Source organism: Pseudophryne corroboree, chromosome 2 (genome assembly GCF_028390025.1).
Source record: "Pseudophryne corroboree isolate aPseCor3 chromosome 2, aPseCor3.hap2, whole genome shotgun sequence".
Classification (NCBI taxonomy): Eukaryota; Metazoa; Chordata; class Amphibia; order Anura; family Myobatrachidae; genus Pseudophryne; species Pseudophryne corroboree.
This window is the reverse complement of record NC_086445.1, coordinates 25,149,595-25,176,202: the sequence shown is the minus strand read 5'-3', so window position 1 is coordinate 25,176,202 and position 26,608 is coordinate 25,149,595. Positions and strand designations below refer to the sequence as shown.

Below are 26,608 nucleotides of genomic sequence, written 5' to 3'. Positions count from 1 at the left end.
AGAGTTAAACTGGAGTCTTGATGGATGAGCTGCGAGTCCCTGAGACACTGTTCAGTGAGATCTGCAGAGGGAAAAAGGGCTGGTGAGCTGCTGGATCATAGTGAAGCCCCGCCCCCTTAATGGCGCGTGGTTTTCAGTTTTTTTTTTTAATACTGGCTGAGGTAATCTGTGTGCTTAACAGTGGGTTAGCACCCCTGTAAGCGTCTAGCGTCAGTGTGGGTATCAGTAGTGGCTTCAGCTCGCCCCTCACCGCTGATACACACTCTTACAGCATGTTACTGAAGCCTACAGCAGCAGCAGCCTGCCAGCCAATGCTGCGCTCCTACCCTTGTGCCGCCATTACTGCAGGCGACCCGCTAACAAGGACACCAGCGTCCTACTCACTACTCTTCTTTCTTCTGGCTCTGTTAGGGGTGGCGGCGTGCTGCGGGAACGTACGCTCGCTGTGGTGGGGCTTATGAATGATTTCCTCAGGAGCTCAGTGCCCTGCCAGCGAAGAATGGTACCATTAACTCTTTAGGAAGTTGGGTCTTCCTTCCCCCCCTCCCCACCCCCTCACCAATGTTGTGGTCACTTGGCTTTACAACGGGTTACCGGTGCTCAAAGGGAAGGGTCCAAGCCTTTCAGAACTGCAGATTAAGAAAGCGTCATGCCCTAATATTGTTCTATCAGTTCTGGGTTCAGGGTCATTCTAAATGAGGGCGAGTAGTGTTGATGGAAATTATTTGTACCTCTACTACTTTATGCAAAGAGTGGTCTTCATCTCCAAAAGTCCCATGTAACCCCCTTATCCATATGAGACATGTTCCCAGCCACATGCTGATCTCTTCAGAGGGCAGAAAGGACTCCTGCCTTCAGTGTCTCTTGGTAGTAGGTGAGAAGATATCGCTCCTCAAAAGGGGGTAATTACGTTGAGAGCAAAGTTTGCTGCACGGGGAATAGCTCTGGTAGTCACATTCAAAGATATTTAATAAAACAACTTTTTCCTGCCTGATAAAACTAGGGAGTAACATGCAATAACCCAAGGATTCCGTGTAAAATGCGTTTTCCCTTGTGATAAATGCCAAAGGATGCCTTTTCCCAGACTGTTACGAGCAGCTCCTGAAGCTGTGAGGAAGAGTCCGCCACTGGACTGAACGCACCCAGTAAACACTGTTAACTAAATTGCCCAGCGGTTAATTAGACTCCCCCCCCCAGTAGTGGCTACAGCTGTTCCCGAGAGCATGACACCGCACCCTGCCCGACTTTAAATAAAAAAATGTTCCCTGACTTTATGGAGGTGCTCCAACGAATCAGCCTGGCCTCTGCCGTCCCCACTCGCGGGCCACTGTGTCCCGTGGGGGGGTTAAGTTGGGGTGTGGCGCTCACTGCTGGTGAATAGATGCCATGTGCACGGCATCTATTCAGAGTGCAGGGAGAGATTGGGCACAGCCCCAAGAGTGATGAACAAGACACACGTCACAAGGTCACGTCCCTGGAGAGGCCACACCTCCTATTTGGGCACAAGGCAGTCGCAGAAGTGCCCTTTTTTTGGACACCAGCACCCTGCCCGCTGTTCACCATAGAGTGAACACACACGCTGCTCATGAGAAGGCTCCAATTGCATCATCAGAAGTCACCAATATCTTGATCTGGTCAATAAGATCTCCCCCCTTCCTAGCTTCTCTGTGACATAAAGGAACCCGAGTTATACTACCAGGAGAGATGTACATAGTAACATAGTATTTGAGGTTGAAAAGAGGCAAAATGCCCATCGCGTTCAACCTGTTTATTGAATTAAGTTGTGTTGATTTTACTGTACCTGCAGAAGAATGTTTTATGACTAGTTAACAACTACAAATCATGTTACACCCGGATTAACAACATCAATATTTTAAATGTTGTAACCTTGGATATTCTTTTCAATCAGAAATTCATCTACTCCCCTTTTAAATGAATTTACAGAGTCCGCCATTACCACCTTCCCTGGCAGAGAATTCCACATCCTGATTGCCCTAACAATGAAGAACCCTTTCCTCCGTTGCGTTCAGAACTTTCTCTCCTCCAGTCGCAGTGAGTGCCCACGTGTCCTAAACTGTGTTCTTTTAATAAATAATTCCCCTGATAACTCTTTGTGATATCCCTTTACATATTTGAAGATATTAATATCTCCTCTTAGGCGCCTCTTTGCTAGTGTATACATATTCAGCCTAGTAAGTCTTTCCTTATAGTCCAGTCCTTCTAGGCCTTTAATCAATTTAGTAGCTCGCCTTTGAACACTCTCTAGTTCACAGATATCTTTTTTATACAATGGTGCCCAAAACTGAACACAATATTCCAGGTGCGGACGTACCAATGATTTGTACAGCGGCAGGATTACATCCTCGTCCCGTGTCTCAATTCCCCGTTTAATGCACGCTAGCACCTTACTTGCCTTCTTTACTGCGCTTTGACATTTTATACGGATATTAAGCTTATTATCAAGGAGTACCCCCAAGTCCTTTTCCAAAACTGTTACTCCTAGACTTTCCCCATTTAATACGTAGGATGCAAGTTTGTTTTTATTCCCAAAATGCATAACCTTGCTTTTTTCTATATTGAACCTTATTTTTCATTTAGACGCCCAGATTTCAAGTTTATAGAAGTCATTCTGCAGAGACTCCACATCTATTTCTGAATTAATTACCCTACGCAGTTTAGAATCATCTGCAAGGATTGACACTGTGCTTTCCAGGCCTATTTCTAGGTCACTGATAAATATGTTGCATAGTACTATCACACACCCTACAATCTCACAGCTTCACGCCACATCACACATCCATAACGTGCACCATTTTACACTAGCTACCATAACGGTAATGTCAGCTGTGCGCGCCCGAACGGAGCAACATTCAAATGTATCCGTCGGGCGCCATGTAGTGGCTGCCGGTGCGCAGAACACTTGAATTCCCCCCCCATAGAGGTGAGGAGCAACATTAGCCTTTTATTACATAGGATGCACTATAATAGCATTTGTAGGACTATTACACAACTTGTCTCAATACGACAGAGAGGATGTATCATCATTATCATTACTAAGTGCAACCTGTACACATTTTCTCTGACGTCCTAGTGGATGTTGGGGACTCCGTAAGGACCATGGGGGATAGCGGCTCCGCAGGAGACTGGGCACAAAAGTAAAGCTTTAGAACTACCTGGTGTGCACTGGCTCCTCCCCCTATGACCCTCCTCCAAGCCTCAGTTAGATTTTTGTGCCCGAACGAGAAGGGTGCACACTAGGTGGCTCTCCTGAGCTGCTTAGTGAAAAGTTTAGTTTTAGGTTTTTTATGTTCAGTGAGACCTGCTGGCAACAGGCTCACTGCATCGAGGGACTAAGGGGAGAAGAAGCGAACTCACCTGCGTGCAGAGTGGATTGGGCTTCTTAGGCTACTGGACATTAGCTCCAGAGGGACCGATCACAGGCCCAGCCATGGATAGGTCCCAGAGCCGCGCCGCCGGCCCCCTTACAGAGCCAGAAGAGGTCCGGAAAATCGGCGGCAGAAGACGTCCTGTCTTCAACAAGGTAGCGCACAGCACTGCAGCTGTGCGCCATTGCTCTCAGCACACTTCACACTCCGGTCACTGAGCAATAAAAACACCTTGGATGGCAAAAAATGCATCACATATAGCTCCTGGGCTATATGGATGAATTTAACCCCTGCCAGAATACACAGAAAAACGGGAGATAAGGCCGCCGAGAAGGGGGCGGAGCCTATCTCCTCAGCACACTGGCGCCATTTTCCCTCACAGCTCCGTTGGAGGGAAGCTCCCTGGCTCTCCCCTGCAGTCACTACACTACAGAAAGGGTTAAAAAAGAGAGGGGGGCACTAATTAGGCGCAGTATAAACAATACAGCAGCTATAAGGGGAAAAATACTTATATAAGGTTATCCCTGTATATATATAGCGCTCTGGTGTGTGCTGGCAAACTCTCCCTCTGTCTCCCCAAAGGGCTAGTGGGGTCCTGTCCTCTATCAGAGCATTCCCTGTGTGTGTGCTGTGTGTCGGTACGTTTGTGTCGACATGTATGAGGAGAAAAATGATGTGGAGACGGAGCAGATTGCCTGTAATAGTGATGTCACCCCCTAGGGGGTCGACACCTGAGTGGATGAACTGTTGGAAGGAATTACGTGACAGTGTCAGCTCTGTATAAAAGACAGTGGTTGACATGAGACAGCCGGCTACTCAGCTTGTGCCTGTCCAGACGTCTCATAGGCCGTCAGGGGCTCTAAAGCGCCCGTTACCTCAGATGGCAGATATAGACGCCGACACGGATACTGACTCCAGTGTCGACGGTGAAGAGACAAATGTGACTTCCAGTAGGGCCACACGTTACATGATTGAGGCAAAGAAAAATGTTTTACACATTTCTGATAATACGAGTACCACCAAAAAGGGGTATTATGTTCGGTGAGGAAAAACTACCTGTAGTTTTCCTGAATCTGAGAAATTAAATGAGGTGTGTGATGATGCGTGGGTTTCCCCCGATAACAACTGATAATTTCTAAAATGTTATTGGCATTATATCCTTTCCCGCCAGAGGTTAGGGTGCGTTGGGAAACACCCCCTAGGGTGGATAAAGCGCTCACACGCTTGTAAGAACAAGGGCTCTACCCTCTCCTGAGATGGCCGCCCTTAAGGATCCTGCTGATAGAAAGCAGGAGGGTATCCTAAAATGTATTTACACACATACTGGTGTTATACTGCGACCAGCAATCGCCTCAGCCTGGATGTGCAGTGCTGGGTTGGCGTGGTCGGATTCCCTGACTGAAAATATTGATACCCTAGATAGGGACAGTATATTATTGACTATAGAGCATTTAAAAGATGCATTTCTATATATGCGTGATGCACAGCGGAATATTTGCCGACTGGCATCAAGTCTAAGTGCGTTGTCCATTGCTGCCAGTAGAGGGTTATGGACACGACAGTGGTCAGGTGATGCGGATTCCAAACGGCATTTGGAAGTATTGCCTTATTAAGGGGAGGAGTTATTTGGGGTCGGTCTTTCAGACCTGGTGGCCACGGCAACAGCTGGGAAATCCACAATTGTACCCCAGGTCGCCTCTCAACATAAGAAGACGCCGTATTATCAGGCGCAGTCCTTTCGTGGGCAAGCGGGCAAAAGGTTCCTCATTTCTGCCCCGTGACAGAGGGAGAGGAAAAAGGCTACAGAAATCAGCCAGTTCCCAGGAACAGAAGCCCTCTCCCGCCTCTGCCAAGCCCACAGTATGACGCTGGGGCTTTACAAGCAGAATCAGGCACGGTGGGGGCCCGTCTCAATGAATTTCAGCGCGCAGTGGGCTCAACCGCAATTAGACCCCTGGATCCTTCAGGTGATATCTCAGGGGTACAAATTGGAATTCGAGACGTCTCCCCCTCGCAGTTTCCTAAAGTCGGCTTTACCGATGTCTCCCTCTGACAGGGAGGCAGTTTTGGAAGCCATTCACAAGCTGTATTCCCAGCAGGTGATAATCAAGGTACCCCTCCTGCAACAGGGAACGGGGTATTATTCCACACTGTTGTGGTACCGAAGCCGGACGGCTCGGTGAGACCGATTCTAAATCTAAAATCTTGAACACTTACATACGGAGGTTCAAATTCAAGATTGAGTCACTCAGAGCAGTGATTGCGAACCTGGAAGAAGGGGACTACATGATGTCTCGGGACATCAAGGATGCTTACCTTCATGTCCCAATTTACCCTTCTCACCAAGGGTACCTCAGGTTTGTGGTACAGAACTGTCACTATCAGTTTCAGACGCTGCCGTATGGATGGTCCACGGCACCCCGGGTCTTTACCAAGGTAATGGCCGAAATGATGATACTCTTTCGAAGGAAGGGAATTTTAGTTATCCCTTACTTGGACGATTCCCTGATAAGGGTAAGATCCAGGGAACAGTTGGAGGTCGGTGTAGCACTATCTCAGGTAGTGTTGCGGCAGCACGATTGGATTCTCAATATTCCAAAATCGCAGCTGATTCCGACGACTCGTCTTCTGTTCCTAGGGATGATCCTGGGCACAGTCCAGAAAAAGGTGTTTCTCCCGGAGGAGAAAGTCAGGGAGTTATCCGAGCTAGTCGGGAACCTCCTATAACCGAGCCAAGTCTCAGTACATCAATGAAGGGGTTCTGGGAAAAATGGTGGCTTCCTACGAAGCAATCCCATTCGGCAGATTCCACGCAAGAACTTTCCAGTGGGACCTGCTGGACAAATGGTCCGGGTCGCATCTTCAGATGCATCAGCGGATAACCCAGTCACCAAGCACAAGGGTGTCTCTCCTGTGGTGGTTGCAGAGTGCTCATCTTCTAGAGGGCCGCAGATTCGACATTCAGGACTGGGTCCTGGTGACCACGGATGCCAGCCTGCGAGGCTGGGGAGCAGTCACACAGGGAAGGAATTTCCAGAGCTTATGGTCAAGCCTGGAGACATCACTTCACATAAATATCCTGAAGCTAAGGGCCATTTACAATGCTCTAAGCTCAGCAAGACCTCTGCTTCAAGGTCACCCGGAGTTGATCCATTCGGACAACATCACGGCAGTCACCCACGTAAACAGACAGGGTGACACAAGAAGCAGGAGGGCAAGGCAGAAGCTGCAAGGATTCTTCGCTGGGCGGAAAATCATGGGATAGCACTGTCAGCAGTATTCATTCCGGGAGTGGACAACTGGGAAGCAGACTTCCTCAGCAGACACGACCCACACCCGGGAGAGTGGGGACTTCACCCAGAAGTTTTCCACATGTTTATAAAACTCGACAAGTATTGCGCCAGGTCAAGGGACCCTCAGGCAATAGCTGTAGACGCTCTGGTAACACAGTGGGTGTACCAGTCAGTGTATGTGTTCCCTCCTCTGCCTCTCATACCCAAGGTACTGAGAATTATAAGATGGAGAGGAGTAAGCACTATATTCGTGGCTCCGGATTGGCCAAGAAGGACTTGGTAACCGGAACTTCAAGAGATGCTCACGGAGGATCCGTGGCCTCTACCTCTAAGAAGGGACCTGCTCCAGCAAGGACCCTGTCTGTTCCAAGACTTACCGCGACTGCGTTTGACGGCATGGCGGTTGAACGCCGGATCCTGAAGGAGAAAGGCAATCCGGATGAAGTCATTCCTATCCTGAGCAAAGCCAGGAAAGATATAACCGCAAAACATTATCACCGCATTTGGCGAAAATATGTTGCGTGGTGCGAGGCCAGTAAGGCCCCGACGGAGGAATTTTCAACTAGGTCGATTCCTGCATTTCCTGCAAACAGGAGTGTCTATGGGCCTGAAATGGGGGTCCATTAAGGTTCAAATTTCGGCCCTGTCAATTTTCTTCCAAAAAGAACTAGCTTCAGTCCCTGAAGTTCAGACGTTTGTGAAAGGGGTACTGTATATACAGCCTCCTTTTGTGCCTCCAGTGGCACCTTGGGATCTAAATGTAGTTTTTGGGTTCCAAAAGTCACATTGGTTTGAACCACTTAAATATGTGGAGTTAAAATATCTCACATGGAAAGTGGTCATGCTGTTGGCCCTGGCCTGGGCCAGGTGCGTGTCAGAATTGGCGGCTTTATCCTGTAAAAGCCCTCATCTGATTTTCCATTCGGACAGGGCGGAATTGAGGACTTGTCCTCAGTTTCTCCCTAAGGTGGTTTTCAGCGTTTCACCTGAATCAACCTATTGTGGTGCCTGCGGCTACTAGGGACTTGGAGGACTCCAAGTTGCTAGACGTTGTCAGAGCCCTGGAAATATAGGTTTCCAGGACGGCTGGAGTCAGAAAATCTGACTCGTTGTTTATTCTGTATGCACCCAACAAGCTGGGTGCTCCTGCTTCTAAGCAGACTATTGCTCGTTGGATTTGTAGTACAATTCAGCTTGCACATTCTGTGGCAGGCCTGCCACAGCCAAAATCTGTAAAAGCCCATTCCACAAGGAAGGTGGGCTCATCTTGGGCGGCTGCCCGAGGGGTCTCGGCTTTACAACTTTGCCGAGCAGCTACTTGGTCAGGAGCAAATACGTTTGTAAAATTCTACAAATTTGATACCCTGGCTGAGGAGGACCTGGAGTTCTCTCAATTGGTGCTGCAGAGTCATCCGCACTCTCCCGCCCGTTTGGGAGCTTTGGTATAATCCCCATGGTCCTTACGGAGTCCCCAGCATCCACTAGGACGTCAGAGAAAATAAGAATTTACTTACCGATAATTCTATTTCTCGTAGTCCGTAGTGGATGCTGGGCGCCCATCCCAAGTGCGGATTGTCTGCAATACTGGTACAAAGTTATTGTTACCAAAAAAAAAAAAAAAAATCGGGTTATTGCTGTAGTGAGCCATCTTTTCTAGAGGCTCCTCTGTTATCATGCTGTTAACTGGGTTTAGATCACAAGTTATATGGTGTGATTGGTGTGGCTGGTATGAGTCTTACCCGGGATTCAAAATCCTTCCTTATTGTGTACGCTCGTCCGGGCACAGTATCCTAACTGAGGCTTGGAGGAGGGTCATAGGGGGAGGAGCCAGTGCACACCAGGTAGTTCTAAAGCTTTACTTTTGTGCCCAGTATCCTGCGGAGCCGCTATCCCCCATGGTCCTTACGGAGTCCCCAGCATCCACTACGGACTACGAGAAATAGAATTATTGGTAAGTAAATTCTTATTATTACCATTAGTGATGGAATCACTATGGCAACATCCCTTGTACTGCTCTATGGGAACCATCAGAGAGGGCAGGGAGGAGACTGGTCACATTTTCCTGACCCAATGTCTGACCAAGATGTCTCCCGACTCCCGCACTGTGCAGATACATATTATTCTTTCGCTAATACTGACAGAGGAAGCTGTAGGATAAGATTGTTGTAGCGACTGTGAAGCAGAATGTGACTATTTCCTGTAATAAGTGTTTATTACTCACCTGTGCTGATCTCTGTAGGGATTTCCTCCTCCTTACACTGCTGAAAACCCGTCATATACATCTCTTCTTCTTCTTCATCTATTACTTCTACCTTAATATCAGCCAGAGCTTTACACTAAATACAACATAATAATATAGATTACACAGTAGAATATCAGTATATAAGACACACACAGCTTCTCTACAGGTCATATAATGACATATACTGGGGTGTATTGACGAGACCCTAAATCCCACCTACCTGATCCTCCTGTGAGATCCTGTAATTCTCCTCTGTACAATCCTGGGAATACAGAGGACAGGGACATCTCTCTGGGGTATCTCTGTTACTGGGTCCATCTGTAGGAGACACACAGTGACTGAGTACATTGTATATATGTGACTATCAGATGATGTGTATATATAGGGGGCCCCCATACCCGCTCTCCCCTGTACAAATATGACAGTCTCCTCTTACCCAGTGATGTGAGGGGCCGGTGAATCTCCATCGTCTCGTCCTTGTACAGACCCCTGTGTTCCTCTATATACTCCCCCTCCTCCATGGAGAAACAGACGGTAACATCCTGACACCTTATAGGAACCTGACACACAATGATATAGTCATCACCCAGACACGTCCCCTGGTGTTACTGTATAATGTCCCATTCCCAGCAGTCACATCTCCAGTCATCACCCTGACACATCCCCTGGTGTTACTGTATAATATCCCATTCCCAGCAGTCACCTCTCCAGTCATCACCCAGACACGTCCCCTGGTGTTACTGTATAATGCCCCATTCCCAGGAGTCACCTCTCCAGCCACCACCCAGACACATCCCCTGGTGTTACTGTATAATGTCCCATTCCCAGCAGTCACCTCTCCAGTCATCACCCAGACACATCCCCTGGTGTTACTGTATAATGCCCCATTCCCAGGAGTCACCTGTCCAGTCATCACCCAGACACATCCCTTGGTGTTACTGTATAATGCCCTATTCCCAGCAATCACCTCTCCAGTCACCACCCAGACACGTCCCCTGGTGTTACTGTATAATGTCCTATTCCCAGCAGTCACCTCTCCAGTCATCACCCAGACACATCCCCTGGTGTTACTGTATAATGTCCTATTCCCAGCAGTCACCTCTCCAGTCATCACCCAGACACATCCCCTGGTGTTACTGTATAATGTCCTATTCCCAGCAGTCACCTCTCCAGTCATCACCCAGACACATCCCCTGGTGTTACTGTATAATGTCCCATTCCCAGCAGTCACCTCTCCAGTCATCACCCAGACACATCCCCTGGTGTTACTGTATAATGTCCCATTCCCAGCAGTCACCTCTCCAGTCATCACCCAGACACATCCCCTGGTGTTACTGTATAATGTCCCATTCCCAGCAGTCACCTCTCCAGTCATCACCCAGACACATACCCTGGTGTTACTGTATAATGCCCCATTCCCAGCAGTCACCTCTCCAGTCATCACCCAGACACATTCCCTGGTGTTACTGTATAATGCCGCATTCCCAGCAATCACCTCTCCAGTCATCACCCAGACACGTCCCCTGGTGTTACTGTATAATGCCCCATTCCCAGCAGTCACCTCTCCAGTCATCACCCAGACACATCCCCTGGTGTTACTGTATAATGTCCCATTCCCAGCAGTCACCTCTCCAGTCATCACCCAGACACATCCCCTGGTGTTACTGTATAATGTCCCATTCCCAGCAGTCACCTCTCCAGTCATCACCCAGACATATCCCCTGGTGTTACTGTATAATGCCCCATTCCCAGCAGTCACCTCTCCAGTCATCACCCAGACACGTCCCCCGGTGTTACTGTATAATGTCCCATTCCCAGCAGTCACCTCTCCAGTCATCACCCAGACATATCCCCTGGTGTTACTGTGTAATGCCCCATTCCCAGCAGTCACCTCTCCAGTCATCACACAGGCACATCCCCTGGTGTTACTGTATAATGTCCCATTCCCAGCAGTCACCTCTCCAGCAGGCAGCTGAATGATCTTGTTGGTGAGTTCCAGGATCTTCTGGTCATTGTGCCTCTCATGTATTAGTGAGTGAGGTGGAGGCACCGTGATTGGGCTGTGGGTCCTGCTCTGTCCTCCTGACACACGGGGACAGCTGCTGGGTGTCACACAGTCACTGGATGTCTTCTTCACCACTGTGTAACCCTGTATATTGGGGGGAAACGTCAATAAAAAGCTGAATTCCACCAACATGGAGCTGTGCTGGTGGAGAGTATACAACACTTCTCCTGCCATCTTCCTTTCTGTGAATGAAAACACAACACATTGGGGCTGACGCAGAATCCACACAAAGCGGCTGCATCTGGGGCTGTATTTCATGCTTAGAAATAGCTGCAGATTTCCGGTGGAATTCAGTTGGCCGGATCCCTGTGGCTGCACCGCCCCTATACTGTATATCTACATGCTAGAGCAGCTGTCCTTACTATCAGCGCACATATGTAGCAGCTCAGTCCTGGGTGCAAGAGGTCATTCTGAGATTACGGGATCTTTGAGAACTCAATAGACCTCAATAACACACATGGCAAGTGTGAGTGCACCACTGCTGACCAGTTACACAAAATTAGGTGCAAGTGCAACTCCGAATGACTTCTGTGCTGTTCTAAATATCCATACAGATCTGCTGAGATTTGTATGTCCGCCTCGGGTGGCAAATAACTGTGAGTGTCTCAGTGACGAAAATCAAAAGGGTTGGAGCCATGCATATAATGGTACCCGGGACAGCCGCCTAATTGCATGGAGTGTTCATGGTTTAGGTCCAACAACTGGGACTAAATGAATGGAGTACTGTGGGATTCTACAATGCTAGATGTAAGTGATGTCACCGAAACTCTCCTACATACCCTCCCCATTTATGTCCCTGTATTATTACTTACAGAGCTCCTCACCTCCCCAGTCATGTCCCTGTATTATTACTATAGATATGCGACGTCACAGTGACACTCCCAGATCCCCTCACCTCCCCAGGCGTGTCCCTGTATTATTACTATAGATATAAGTGATGTCACGGTGACACTCCCAGATCCCCCTCACCTCCCCAGTCATGTCCCTGCATTATTACTATAGATATAAGTGATGTCACTATGATACTCCCAGATCCCCTCACCTCCCCAGTCATGTCCCTGTATTATTACTTCAGATATAAGCGATACTCCCAGATCCCCTCACCTCCCCAGTCATGTCCCTGTATTAGTTCTATAGATATAAGTGATGTCACAGTGACACTCCAAGATCCCCTCACCTCCCCAGTCATGTCACTGTATTATTACTACAGATATAAGTGATGTCACTGTGACACTCCCAGATCCCCCTCACCTCCCCAGTCATGTCCTTGTATTATTACTATAGATATAAGTGATGTCACTGGGACACTTCGTGATCCCCTCACCTTCCCAGTCATGTCCCTGTATTATTACTATAGATATAAGTGATGTCACTGTGACACTCCCAGATCCCCTCACGTCCCCAGTAATGTCCCTGTATTATTACTATAGATATAAGTGATGTCACTGTGACACTCCCAGATCCCCTCACCTCCCCAGTCAGCAGGTAGATGATCTCCAGGGTGAGATTTAATATCCTCTCAGTCACAGGGCTCCTGTCCGTGTCCATCCTCAATGACTCGGTGATTTATACAGGACAGGTTTCACCCTCCTGTGATTTCGTCTCGGTCCTCACTGCACGGTAGTCTAGGAATAAATATAATTATTAGTAGTATAATATTAGTATAATAAGCCTCACAGAGCACATTGAGTGACCATTAATTCCACCTATTTAACTCAAACCACAGAACCATGGTCAGGGTTTCTCAGAAGTTTCCCTGACCCAGCTTCATAAATCTGCTTAGCCATACGATGATGTATTGCTTAAGGCTAAACCAATGGTCCTCTTGCAAAAATGAGTTTTGTTTGCCCAACAGTGTCAATACTCCGAGGCCAGAGCAGGTCTGGCTCATCGGGGTAATGCTGGGATCCGCTACCAGTCTGTGTCCGGCTGTCTTCACCGGCTCCCGAACATACAAACGGCATCGGAAAATATGGGGTGGTGCCTATCTGTGTACAGGGCGCATATAAAATACTTATTATATAAAATACATCCCTTCTTTGACGAGGAATACAAATATCCTTCGTATAGAGGCTTGAGATCTTCTCTGATATGTGATTTTTTTTTATCTCAAAGTGTCACACAGTGGTCCCAATATTCATAAAAGACAAAAGGGAAAAGAACAAATGTGTAGAATAGTTTCACACCACTCTGGATACTTTCGCAACTCAGAGAAACAGAAGGGCGTACCCCACTCACACAGAAACAAGTGAGTGGAATCCCATAAAGGTATCTTTGATAAATAAGTGTCTATGATACTACGATGCAAATCTCAGGGGCGTACCCAGAACTCACACTGGAGATACGATGACAAATCACATAAAGGTATCTTTAAAGCCTGTTAGATGCGCACCCCAACTTACACAATTTGTAGTTGAGAGAAATATATAAAGGTATCTTTTATTCTCTAAATGATATGCGTACCACAACTCACTGGATATATCGAGGGTCGACTCCTATCAAGGTATCTTTTGGCCGGGATCACATGGAATCCAGCAGGAAATTATTACTTGCAGAGTATACGGGACAAATAATGGAAGTTCCTCTTTATAGGATTAAAAAGGGGGAATTTATTTCCAAAAAAAATTCCAAAGTGCATCAAAAAGTGCTTTGCAAAATATAAAAGAAACAATAAAAAAAAAAAATATATTATACAGCAAAAAATAAGAATTTACTCACCGGTAATTCTATTTCTCGTAGTCCGTAGTGGATGCTGGGAACTCCGTAAGGACCATGGGGAATAGCGGCTCCGCAGGAGACTGGGCACAAAAGTAAAGCTTTAGGACTACCTGGTGTGCACTGGCTCCTCCCCCTATGACCCTCCTCCAAGCCTCAGTTAGGATACTGTGCCCGGACGAGCGTACACAATAAGGAAGGATTTATGAATCCCGGGTAAGACTCAAACCAGCCACACCAATCACACCGTACAACTTGTGATCTGAACCCAGTTAACAGTATGATAACAGAGGAGCCTCTCAAAAGATGGCTCACTACAACAATAACCCGATTAGTTAACAATAACTATGTACAAGTATTGCAGACAATCCGCACTTGGGATGGGCGCCCAGCATCCACTACGGACTACGAGAAATAGAATTACCGGTGAGTAAATTCTTATTTTCTCTGACGTCCTAGTGGATGCTGGGAACTCCGTAAGGACCATGGGGATTATACCAAAGCTCCCAAACGGGCGGGAGAGTGCGGATGACTCTGCAGCACCGAATGAGAGAACTCCAGGTCCTCCTCAGCCAGGGTATCAAATTTGTAGAATTTAGCAAACGTGTTTGCCCCTGACCAAGTAGCTGCTCGGCAAAGTTGTAAAGCCGAGACCCCTCGGGCAGCCGCCCAAGATGAGCCCACCTTCCTTGTGGAGTGGGCATTTACAGATTTTGGCTGTGGCAGGCCTGCCACAGAATGTGCAAGCTGAATTGTACTACAAATCCAACGAGCAATAGTCTGCTTAGAAGCAGGAGCACCCAGCTTGTTGGGTGCATACAGGATAAACAGGGAGTCAGATTTTCTGACTCCAGCCGTCCTGGAAAAATATATTTTCAGGGCCCCGACTACGTCCAGCAACTTGGAGTCCTCCAAGTCCCTAGTAGCCGCAGGTACTACAATAGGCAGGTTCAGGTGAAACGCTGAAACCACCTTAGGGAGAAATTGAGGACGAGTCCTCAATTCCGCCCTATCCGTATGAAAAATCAGGTAAGGGCTTTTATAGGACAAAGCCGCCAATTCTGACACGCGCCTGGCTGAAGCCAGGGCCAACAGCATTACCACTTTCCATGTGAGATATTTTAAGTCCACAGTGGTAAGCGGTTCAAACCAATGTGATTTTAGGAATCCCAAAACCACATTGAGATCCCAGGGTGCCACTGGAGGCACAAAAGGAGGCTGTATATGCAGTACCCCCTTGACAAACGTCTGGACTTCAGGAACTGAAGCCAATTCTTTCTGGAAGAAAATCGACAGGGCCGAAATTTGAACCTTAATGGACCCTAATTTTAGGCCCATAGACAGTCCTGTTTGCAGGAAATGCAGGAAACGACCTAGTTGAAATTCCTCTGTAGGGGCCTTCCTGGCCTCGCACCACGCAACATATTTACGCCAAATACGGTGATAATGTTGTGCGGTTACATCCTTCCTGGCTTTGATCAGGGTAGGGATGACTTCATCCGGAATGCCTTTTTCCTTCAGGATCCGGCGTTCAACCGCCATGCCGTCAAACGCAGCCGCGGTAAGTCTTGGAACAGACAGGGTCCCTGCTGGAGCAGGTCCCTTCTTAGAGGTAGAGGCCACGGGTCCTCTGTGAGCATCTCTTGAAGTTCCGGGTACCAAGTCCTTCTTGGCCAATCCGGAGCCACGAGTATAGTTCTTACTCCTCTCCGTCTTATAATTCTCAGTACCTTGGGTATGAGAGGCAGAGGAGGGAACAGATACACTGACTGGTACACCCACGGTGTTACCAGAGCATCCACAGCTATTGCTTGAGGGTCCCTTGACCTGGCGCAATACCTGTCTAATTTTTTGTTGAGGCGGGACGCCATCATGTCCACCTTTGGTTTTTCCCAACGGTTTACAATCATGTGGAAGACTTCTGGATGAAGTCCCCACTCTCCCGGGTGGAGATCGTGTCTGCTGAGAAAGTCTGCTTCCCAGTTGTCCACTCCCGGAATGAATACTGCTGACAGTGCTATCACATGATTTTCCGCCCCGCGAAGAATCCTTGCAGCTTCTGCCATTGCCCTCCTGCTTCTTGTGCCGCCCTATCCGTTTACGTGGGCGACTGCCGTGATGTTGTCTGACTGGATCAACACCGGCTGACCCTGAAGCAGAGGTCTTGCCTGGCTTAGAGCATTGTAAATGGCCCTTAGTTCCAGGATATTTATGTGAAGTGACGTTTCCAGGCTTGACCACAAGCCCTGGAAATTTCTTCCCTGTGTGACTGCTCCCCAGCCTCTCAGGCTGGCATCCGTGGTCACCAGGACCCAGTCCTGAATGCCGAATCTGCGGCCCTCTAGAAGATGAGCACTCTGCAACCACCACAGGAGAGACACCCTTGTCCTTGGGGACAGGGTTATCCGCTGATGCATGTGAAGATGCGATCCGGACCATTTGTCCAGCAGATCCCACTGGAAAGTTCTTGCGTGGAATCTGCCGAATGGAATCGCTTCGTATGTAGCCACCATTTTCCCCAAGACCCTTGTGCATTGATGCACTGAGACTTGGCCTGGTTTTAGGAGGTTTCTGACTAGCTCGGATAACTCCCTGGCTTTCTCCTCTGGGAGAAATACCTTCTTCTGGACTGTGTCCAGAATCATCCCTAGGAACAGCAGACGTGTCGTCAGAATCAGCTGCGATTTTGGGATATTTAGAATCCACCCGTGCTGCCGTAGCACTACTTGAGATAGTGCTACTCCGACTACTAACTGTTCCTTGGATCTTGCCCTTATCAGGAGATCGTCCAAGTAAGGGATAATTAAGACGCCTTTTCTTCGAAGAAGTATCATCATTTCGGCCATTACCTTGGTAAAGACCCGGGGTGCCGTGGACAATCCAAACGGCAGCGTCTGAAACCGATAGTGACAGTTCTGTACCACAAACCTGAGGTACCCTTGGTGAGAAGGGTAAATTGGGACATGGAGGTAAGCATCCTTGATGTCCAGAGACACCATATAGTCCCCTTCTTCCAGGTTCGCGATCACTGCTCTGAGTGACTCCATCTTGAACTTGAACCTTTGTATGTAAGTGTTCAAGGATTTCAGATTTAAAATCGGTCTCACCGAGCCGTCCGGCTTCGGTACCACAAACAGTGTGGAATAATACCCCTTTCCCTGTTGCAGGAGGGGTACCTTGATTATCACCTGCTGGGAATACAGCTTGTGAATGGCTTCCAATACCGCCTCCCTGTCGGAGGGAGACGTCGGTAAAGCAGACTTTAGGAAACGGCGAGGGGGAGACGTCTCGAATTCCAATTTGTACCCCTGAGATACCACCTGAAGGACCCAGGGGTCTACTTGCGAGTGAGCCCACTGCGCGCTGAAGTTATTGAGACGTGCCCCCACCGTGCCTAAGTCCGCTTGTAAAGCCCCAGCGTCATGCTGAGGACTTGGCAGAAGCGGGAGAGGGCTTCTGTTCCTGGGAATTGGCTGTCTGTTGCAGCCTTTTTCCCCTTCCTCTGCCCCGGGGCAGAAATGAGGAGCCTTTCGCTCGCTTTCCCTTATGGGGACGAAAGGACTGCGCCTGATAATACGGCGTCTTCTTATGTTGAGAGGCGACCTGGGGTAAAAATGTGGATTTCCCAGCCGTTGCCGTGGCCACCAGGTCTGAAAGACCTACCCCAAATAACTCCCCCCCTTTATAAGGCAATACTTCCATATGCCGTTTGGAATCTGCATCACCTGACCACTGTCGCGTCCATAACCCTCTTCTGGCAGAAATGGACAGCGTACTTACTCTTGATGCCAGTCGGCAAATATCCCGCTGTGCATCACGCATATATAGAAATGCATCTTTTAAATGCTCTATAGTCAGTAATATACTGTCCCTGTCAAGGGTATCAATATTTTCAGTCAGTGAATCCGACCAAGCCAACCCAGCACTGCACATCCAGGCTGAGGCGATTGCTGGTCGCAGTATAACACCAGTATGTGTGTAAATACATTTTAGGATACCTTCCTGCTTTCTATCAGCAGGATCCTTAAGGGCGGCCATCTCAGGAGAGGGTAGAGCCACCTGTTTTGATAAGCGTGTGAGTGCTTTATCCACCCTAGGGGGTGTTTCCCAACGCACCCTAACCTCTGGCGGGAAAGGATATAATGCCAATAATTTTTTTAGAAATTATCAGTTTTTTATCGGGGGATACCCACGCTTCATCACACACCTCATTTAATTCCTCAGATTCAGGAAAAACTACAGGTAGTTTTTTCTCACCGAACATAATACCCTTTTTAGTGGTAGTGGTATTATCAGAAATATGTAAAACATTTTTCATTGCCTCAATAACGTGTGGCCCTACTGGAAGTCACGTTTGTCTCTTCCCCGTCGACACTGGAGTCAGTATCCGTGTCGACGTCTGTATCTACCATCTGAGGTAACGGGCGTTTTAGAGCCCCTGATGGCTTTTGAGACGCCTGGACAGGCACAAGCTGAGTAGCCGGCTGTCTCATGTCATCAATCTTTTGTAAAGAGCTGACACGGTCACGTAATTCCTTCCAGCATCTCATCCACTCAGGTGTCGACTCCCTAGGAGGTGACATCTCTATTATAGGCAATTGCTCCGCCTCCACATCATTTTCCTCCTCATACATGTTGACACAACGTACCGACACACAGCACACACACAGGGAATGCTCTGACAGAGGACAGGACCCCACTAGCCCTTTGGGGAGACAGAGGGAGAGTATGCCAGCACACACCAGAGCGCTATATAAATATACAGGGATAACCTTATATAAGTGTTTTTCCCCTTTATAGCTGCTATATGTTCATATTACGCCAATTAGTGCCCCCCTCTCTATTTTACCCTGTTTCTGTAGTGCAGGACTGCAGGGGAGAGTCAGGGAGACGTCCTTCCAGCGGAGCTGTGAGGGAAAATGGCGCCTGTGTGCTGAGGAGATAGGCTCCGCCCCCTTCTCGGCGGCCTTTTCTCCCGCTTTTATGTGGAATCTGGCAGGGGTTAAAATTCATCCATATAGCCCTGGGGGCTATATGTGATGTATTTTTGCCAGCCAAGGTGTTTTTTTTTGCTGCTCAGGGCGCCCCCCCCTAGCGCCCTGCACCCTCAGTGACCGAAGTGTGAAGTGTGCTGAGGAGCAATGGCGCACAGCTGCAGTGCTGTGCGCTACCTTGGTGAAGACAGGATGTCTTCTGCCGCCGATTTTCCGGACCTCTTCTTGCTTCTGGCTCTGTAAGGGGGCCGGCGGCGCGGCTCCGGGACCGGACTCCGAGGCTGGGCCTGTGTTCGATCCCTCTGGAGCTAATGGTGTCCAGTAGCCTAAGAAGCCCAATCCACTCTGCAAGCAGGTGAGTTCGCTTCTTCTCCCCTTAGTCCCTCGATGCAGTGAGCCTGTTGCCAGCAGGTCTCACTGAAAATAAAAAACCTAAAACTAAACTTTTCACTAAGAGCTCAGGAGAGCCCCTAGTGTGCACCCTTCTCGGCCGGGCACAAAAATCTAACTGAGGCTTGGAGGAGGGTCATAGGGGGAGGAGCCAGTGCACACCAGGTAGTCCTAAAGCTTTACTTTTGTGCCCAGACTCCTGCGGAGCCGCTATTCCCCATGGTCCTTACGGAGTTCCCAGCATCCACTAGGACGTCAGAGAAATCCAGTAGTAAAAATAGATCCAACTTTGGTCATCCAAGGCTACTCACAGTACTGTTTGATCAACGCGTTTCGGTCTTTAACAGGACCTTTATACAAACGGCATCGCTGATGTCACAACCAGACAATGATGCAGACAATAGGTGCAAGTGCAGCGAGCGCGGTGCCTCTAAACATTGTCCCGGCATACACAGACTGGCAGCGGATCCCGGCAATTCCTCAGTGAACCAAACCGACTCTGCTGACACTTATATTTGGTGTAGGTTTTTCCACTTGAAATCTTTTACAAATGCACAACTGGAATTTTTTTCCCCCAGTGTTATTTTATCCCAAAAACACAGAGATCATTTTGGTCTCCAAAATGTCACCCACACTGCATAGACCACCCTGCTAACTAGGGGGGGCTGCAGGATTCTGTGAGGAGGCTCTTTTCACTTTCTAGACATGGGGAAAGGAAATCTCTAGCTTTGTCCTGCTAAACTGCTGGGGGATAAGCGGACAGTGTCTTCTATATACAGACTGCACAGTCCGCGCTTCCATATCGTTGGTACAGGATCAAATACTGAATTTACTCCCACCCGCGACTCCTGCTAGCCGCAGATAGCTGACCTACTGTTTCCCTATTACTGTATGTGTCTTACACACCTCTCCTGGCAACAGTAATGCCCCCCCTCCTGGTACCATTCATACCCCTCTCTCGGTATCAGTCATGACCCCACCTGGTACCAGACACACTTTCTACCCAGTATCTGTAACACCTCTCTCCTGATCCCAGGCACCGCCTTCTCTCAGTAAAGTACCAGTAACGTACATCCCTCCCCCAATACCAGCCGCGTCTCCCCCACGGTACCAGTAAGACCCCTGTTTCCCAGTATCGGTCACCCACCTCTACCAGTATCAGAAAGTCACCGCTCCCAGTACCAATAAGACCCTTACGTCCCAGAATCAGTTACTCCCCTCTCCCAGGACCAGTAAGACCCCTGCTTCCCGATATCAGTCACCCCCTCTCCCAGTACAGACACCCCTCTCCCAATACAGTATCAGACACACCCCTCTCCCAGTAGAGTACCAGTTCATACCCTCCAACATCTTACACACAAAAACTGGTAAAAAATTATGAAAGGGGGCGTGGTCATGAGTAAAGGCGCGTGGTCATGCTCCCTTTCCTATATTTTCAATGTCAATTTGGAGAGTCAAAAATCAGTACAAGGCCCCTTTTGGCAGGTACAGACCAGAAAAATAGGAATTTAATTAGCTACCGGTAAATCTTTTTCTCATAGTCTGTAGGGGATGCTGGGGTCCACTTTAGGACCATGGGTATAGACGGGTCCACTAGGAGCCATTGGCACTTTAAAAGTTTAATAGTGTGGGCTGGCTCCTCCCTCTATGCCCCTCCTACCAGACTCAGTCTAGAAACTGTGCCCGAGGAGACGACATACTTCGAGAGAAGGAAATACACAGATAGTGGCGAGATTCATACCAGCTAACACAAACATGGCAAACCAGCCTAACAAGCCCGAAAACTCAGCAACAGCTGAAACAGTACTGAAACCAGTAAAGAAATGCAGAACTTACCTAAGAACAAGGCAGTAGTGAACCAAAGAACCACTGCAGGATAACGAAGCGCTGGGCGGGCGCCCAGCATCCTCTACAGACTACGAGAAAAGGATTTACCGGTAGGTAATTAAAAGCTCATTTTCTGTTACGTTCTAGAGGATGCTGGGGTACACATTAGTACCATGGGGATGTACCAAAGCTACCAGAACGGGAGGGAGAGCGTGCAGGATCCTGAAGAACTGCTTGACCAAACTTGAGGTCATCAGAGGCCAAAGTATCGAACTTGTAAAACATAGCAAACGTGTTCGACCCAGACCAAGTAGCCGCTCGGCAAAGCCGAGACACCCCGGGCGGCCGCCCAGGAAGAACCCACCTTACGAGTAGAGTGGGCCTTAACAGATCTTGGACACAGCAATCCTGCCGTAGAATATGCATGCTGGATAGTGAACCTGATCCAGTGAGAAATCGTCTGCTTAGAAGCAGGACACCCAAGTCCGATTTTCTGTGACGAGCAGTGTTCTCCACATAGATCTTCAAAGCCCTCACAACATCCAAAGACTTCGAAGCAATTGAGAAGTCAGTAGCCACTGGCACCATAATAGGTTTGTTGATATGAAAAAGCGACACAACCTTGGGAAGGAACTGTTGACACATCCTGAGTTCCGCCCTATCTTCATGGAAGACCAAATAGGGGCTTTTACAGGACAAAGCCCCCAATTCCGACACACGTCGCGCAGAAGCAAAGGCCAACAATGTGACCGCCTTCCACGTGGGAAACTTGACCTCAGCCTCCTGTAAAGCTCAAACCAATCCGATTGCAGGAAATGCAACACCACGTCAAGATCCCAGGGTACCGTCAGCGCCACAAAGGGAGGCTGGATGTGCAGAACCCCTTTCAAAAAGGTCTGAACCTCAGGGAGGGCAGCCAATTGTTACTGGAAGAAAACGGATAAGGCCGAAATCTGGACCTTTTACGGATCCCAACCTCAGGCCCATGAAACTCCACCACAGGAAACCTCTTGGATTCACACCAAGATACATGCTTTTTCGAAATGCGATAGTAATGTTTAGACGTTACTCCTTTCCTAGCCTGTATGAGGGTAGGAATGACTTTGTTCAAAATGCCCTTCCGAGCTAATATCTGGCGTTCAACCTCCATGCCATCAAACGTAGCCGCGGTAAGTCTTGATAAATGAACGGCCCCTGTTGCAACAGGTCCTCCAGAAGAGGAAGAGGCCTCGGATCTTCCAGCAATAGATCCAGAAGATCCACGTACCAAGCCCTTCTTAGCCAGTCTGGAGCAATGAGGATTGCCTGAACTCTTGTTCTCCTTATGAGTTTTAGAACTCTTGGAATGAGTGTAAGTGGAGGAAACAGGTACACCGACTGGAACACCCACGGAGAGACCAGGGAGTCCACTGCCTTGGCTTGCGGGTCCCTTGACCTGGAACAATACCTCTGAACCTTCTTGTTGAGCCGGGAGGCCATCATGTCTATTTGAGGTACACCCCAAAGAACGGTCACCTCCGTGAACATCTCCAGATGTAGGCCCCACTCTCCTTGATGGAGATCGTGTCTGCTGAGGAAGTGCGCTTCCCAGTTGTCTACTCCCGGAATGAAGATTGTTGACAGCGCCAATGCATGTTTTTCTGCCCAGAGGATGACTATTGTTACCTCTGCCATTGCAGCTCTGCTCTTCGTTCCGCTCTGTCGGTTTATGTAGGCCACCATTGTTACATTGTCCGACTGCACTTGAACGGCTCGATCTCGCAGAAGATGGTTCGCTTGGAGAAGACCATTGTAGACGGCTCTTAGTTCCAGAATGTTTATCGGAACGCCGGATTCCAGGCTTGATCAACTTCTCTGGTAGGTTTCCCCCTGAGTGACTGCGCCCCAGCCACAGAGACTTACATCCGTGGTTAGAAGGATCCAGTCCTGAATCCCGAACCTGCGGCCCTCCAGGAGGTGAGGTATTTTCAGCCACCAGAGGAGTGAAATCCTGGCTTTCGGCGACAGGCGTATTCGCTGGTGCATGGGTAGATGAGATCCCGACCACTTGTCCAGGACAGCCAGTTGGAAAGACAGAGCATAAAACCTTCCGTACTGTAGAGCCTTGTAAGAGGCAACCATCTTTCCCAGAAGGTGAATGCACTGATGAACCGATACTTGGGTTGGCTTCAGGACTTCCTGGACCATTGTTTGAATCACCAATGCTTTCTCCTCCGGGAGAAACACCCTCTGCACTTCCGTGTCAAGGAGCATTCCCTGAAAAGACAATCTCCTTGTCGTCTCCAAATGTGATTTTGGAAGGTTCAAGATCCAACCGTGTTCCCTGAGCATATGAGTTATGAGAGTAACAGCACATCTGAGATAAGCCTGGTGCGGCAGGCAAATCGGAGTGTGGAGGTACTCATCCTTGATATCCAGGGATACCAGAAACTCTCCCTCCTTCTGACCTGAGATCACTGCCCTGAGAGACTCCATTTTAAAATTTGAACACCTTCAGGTAAGGGTTCAGCGATTTCGAGTTCAAAATTGGTTTGACCAAACCATCCGGTTTCGATACCACAAAAAGGTTTGAATAATAACCCATGTTTTGCATATGAGGTGGAACTGGAACAATGACTTGTGACTTCCCCAATTTTTGGATGGCTTCCTGTAGGATAGCCCTGTCTGTCAGCAAGGCTGGCAAGCCTGATTTGAAGAATCGGTGAGGTGGGAGTTCCTGAAACTCCAGTCTGTACCCCTGGGACACAATATCCAGTACCCCAGGATCCAGGCCGGACGACCCCCAGACGTGGCTGAAACGTCCGAGTATTGCCCCCACCAGACCGTCCTCCAGGCTGTGTGGTCCACCGTCATGCTGAGGATTTTGATGAACCAGAAGGAGGTTTCTGGTCCTGGGAGCCTGTGGGATCAGGCTTTTTAGGATTTTGCCCGACCATCTCTTAATTTCTGTGTAGGGGGTGTAGGGAAGGGAAAGTGACTTACCCGAGGCTGCCGTGGAAATCCACGCATCCAATGCTTCCCCAAATAGAGCCTGATCTGTGTAGGGTAGGTTCTCCACACTTCTCCTGGACTCCACATCTGCAGACCATTGCGAGCCGATACCGACATGGAAGATAGCCGCGCAGTCACCGTACCCAGGTCCTTCATGGATTCCACCTTGAACCCTGCTGAATCCTGTATGTTACGTAAAAACAATTCAATGTCACTTTTATCCATTGTATCTAAATCCTCTAGTAATGTGCCTGACCACTTTACTATGGCTTTAGAAATCTATGCACAGGCAATAGTGGGTCTTAACACCACTCCTGAAGCAGGATTTGAGCGTAGCGTCAATCTTACGATCAGCTGTGCTTTTAATGCGGTAGATCCAGGCACAGGAAAAAACATCTTTTTTTTTTATAGTCTGGAGACAGATGCGTCAACTATGGGTGGGTTTTCCCATTTTCTCCTATCCTCCTCAGGGAAGGGAAAAGCAACCAGAATCCTTTTTCAAAAATAGCGTTTAATTCTTTGGACACAGACCTGCTCAGGTGGTATATCAGTAATGTGTAACACATCTTTAATGACCTGAATCATGAGCTGCACGCCCTTAGCAAGGGATGCGACCCCCCTCAGCACATCCCCACTACGTCTGCTGTGTCAGAGTCGGTATCCGTGTCATCTTGCATAAGTTGGGCAAGTGCACGTTTTTGTGGGAACATGCTAGGGGATTTTGCAGGAATAGGAACAGAACCTGACCAAACTGCCATAGACTTCTTCAACACCTGAGTTTTGTATTAGCTACCAAAGTAGAGATCTATCGAAGGAAGGATATCTCAGAAGTTAACCACTCAGGCTCAACAACAGGGATCTGAGACAAAGCATTACATTCCTGTGTACATGGAATGGATACCTCCTGAGAGGAAACATCTTCTGCAGCATATGACACAATGGGGCAGATGTATTAACCCGGGGAAGGCATAAGGAAGTGATAAACCAGTGATATGTGCAAGGTGATAAAGGCACCAGCCAATCAGCACCAATATGTAAATTAACAGTTAGGAGCTGATTGGCTGGTGTATTTATCAGCTTGCACATATCACTAGTTTATCACTTCGTTATGCCTTCTCCAGGTTAATACATCTGCCCCAAAGTCCCTAGACATGGCTATGGGAGATATTGAACACCCCCCCCACTCACACTCACACTCACACACACACACACACACACACACACACGGAAATGTCATACACAGGGGGAAATTTACTAAGCTCCCGATTTTGACCGAGATGCCGTTTTTTCATCAAAGTGTCATCTCGGTAATTTACTAAGCACTAATCACGGCAGTGATGAGGGCATTCGTAATTTTTTGCAAGTCCAAGTAAAAAATTACGAATGAATACACCATCGGTCAAAACGCGGCTGTTTAAGTATGAATCTCGGTCATTTACTAAGAAGTGCAAAGCAAAGAAAGAACAAAAACTGCCGTGAAAAATTACAACTCGTAAAAAAGTGCTAAAAAAAACCAGACCTTTTTTTTCCCCCCGTGATTAGATAGGCATGCACGGATCCATGAGATCCGTGCATGTATATCAATGGGAAGGGGTGGGAAAGTGCTTATTTTTCCATAAAAAATTGCGTGGGGTCCCCCCTCCTAAGCATAACCAGCCTCGGGCTCTTTGAGCCGATCCTGGTTGCAAAAATATGGGGAAAAAAATGACAGGGGTTCCCCCATATTTAAGCAACCAGCATCGGGCTCTGCGCCTGGTCCTGGTCCCAAAAATACGGGGGACAAAAAGAGTAGGGGTCCCCCGTATTTTTAAAACCAGCACCGGGCTCCACTAGCTGGACAGATAATGCCACAGCCGGGGGTCACTTTTATATAGTGCCCTGCGGCCGTGGCATCAAAAATCCAACTAGTCACCCCTGGCCGGGGTACCCTGGGGGAGTGGGGACCCCTTCAATCAAGGGGTCCCCCCCCCCAGCCACCCAAGGGCCAGGGGTGAAGCCCGAGGCTGTCCCCCCCCATCCAATAGGCTGCGGATGGGGGGGCTGATAGCCTTTGATGTAAAAGAAAAGATATTGTTTTTAGTAGCAGTACTACAAGTCCCAGCAAGCCTCCCCCGCATGCTGGTACTTGGAGAACCACAAGTACCAGCATGCGGCGGAAAAACTGGCCCGCTGGTACCTGTAGTACTACTACTAAAAAAATACCCAAAAAAAGACAAGACACACACACCGTGAAAGTATAATTTTATTACATACATACACACATACATACATACTTACCTATGGCCCCACGCAGGTCGGTCCTCTTGTCCAGTAGAATCCAAGGGTACCTGTTGAATAAATTATACTCACGAGATCCAGGGGTCCAGGCTCCTCGGGGAATCCAGGGTTAATCCACGTACTTGAAAAAAATAACAAAACGGTGTCCCGACCACGAACTGAAAGGGGACCCATGTTTGCACATGGGTCACCTTTCCACGAATGCCAGAAACCCACTTTGACTTCTGTCTAAGTGGGTTTCTTCAGCCAATCAGGGAGCGCCACGTTGTAGCACTCTCCTGATCAGCTGTGTGCTCTTGTCCTCACTGACAGGCAGCACACGGCAGTGTTACAATGTAGCGCCTATGCGCTACATTGTAACCAATGCTGGGAACTTTCTGCTCAGCGGTGACGTCACTTTAGGTCAACCGCAGGGCAGAAAGTTCCCA

At 48.5% G+C, this 26,608-nt stretch overlaps 1 protein-coding gene across 2 annotated transcripts in view; it reads right to left on the bottom strand.

Annotated features, from left to right (window-relative positions):
• LOC134993975 (oocyte zinc finger protein XlCOF8.4-like) overlaps positions 1-26,608 on the bottom strand; it is a 90,967-nt gene that overhangs the window by 39,772 nt on the left and 24,587 nt on the right. For both annotated transcript variants that reach the window (XM_063950917.1, XM_063950916.1), the window contains exons 2-6: positions 12,457-12,611; positions 10,879-11,070; positions 9,358-9,481; positions 9,142-9,239; positions 8,901-9,015 (exon numbers count right to left, since the gene is read on the bottom strand). In XM_063950917.1, the coding sequence (XP_063806987.1) occupies positions 8,901-9,015; positions 9,142-9,239; positions 9,358-9,481; positions 10,879-11,070; positions 12,457-12,534 (607 nt within the window). In that variant the 5' untranslated portion in view covers positions 12,535-12,611. The remainder of the gene's footprint in view (positions 1-8,900; positions 9,016-9,141; positions 9,240-9,357; positions 9,482-10,878; positions 11,071-12,456; positions 12,612-26,608) is intronic.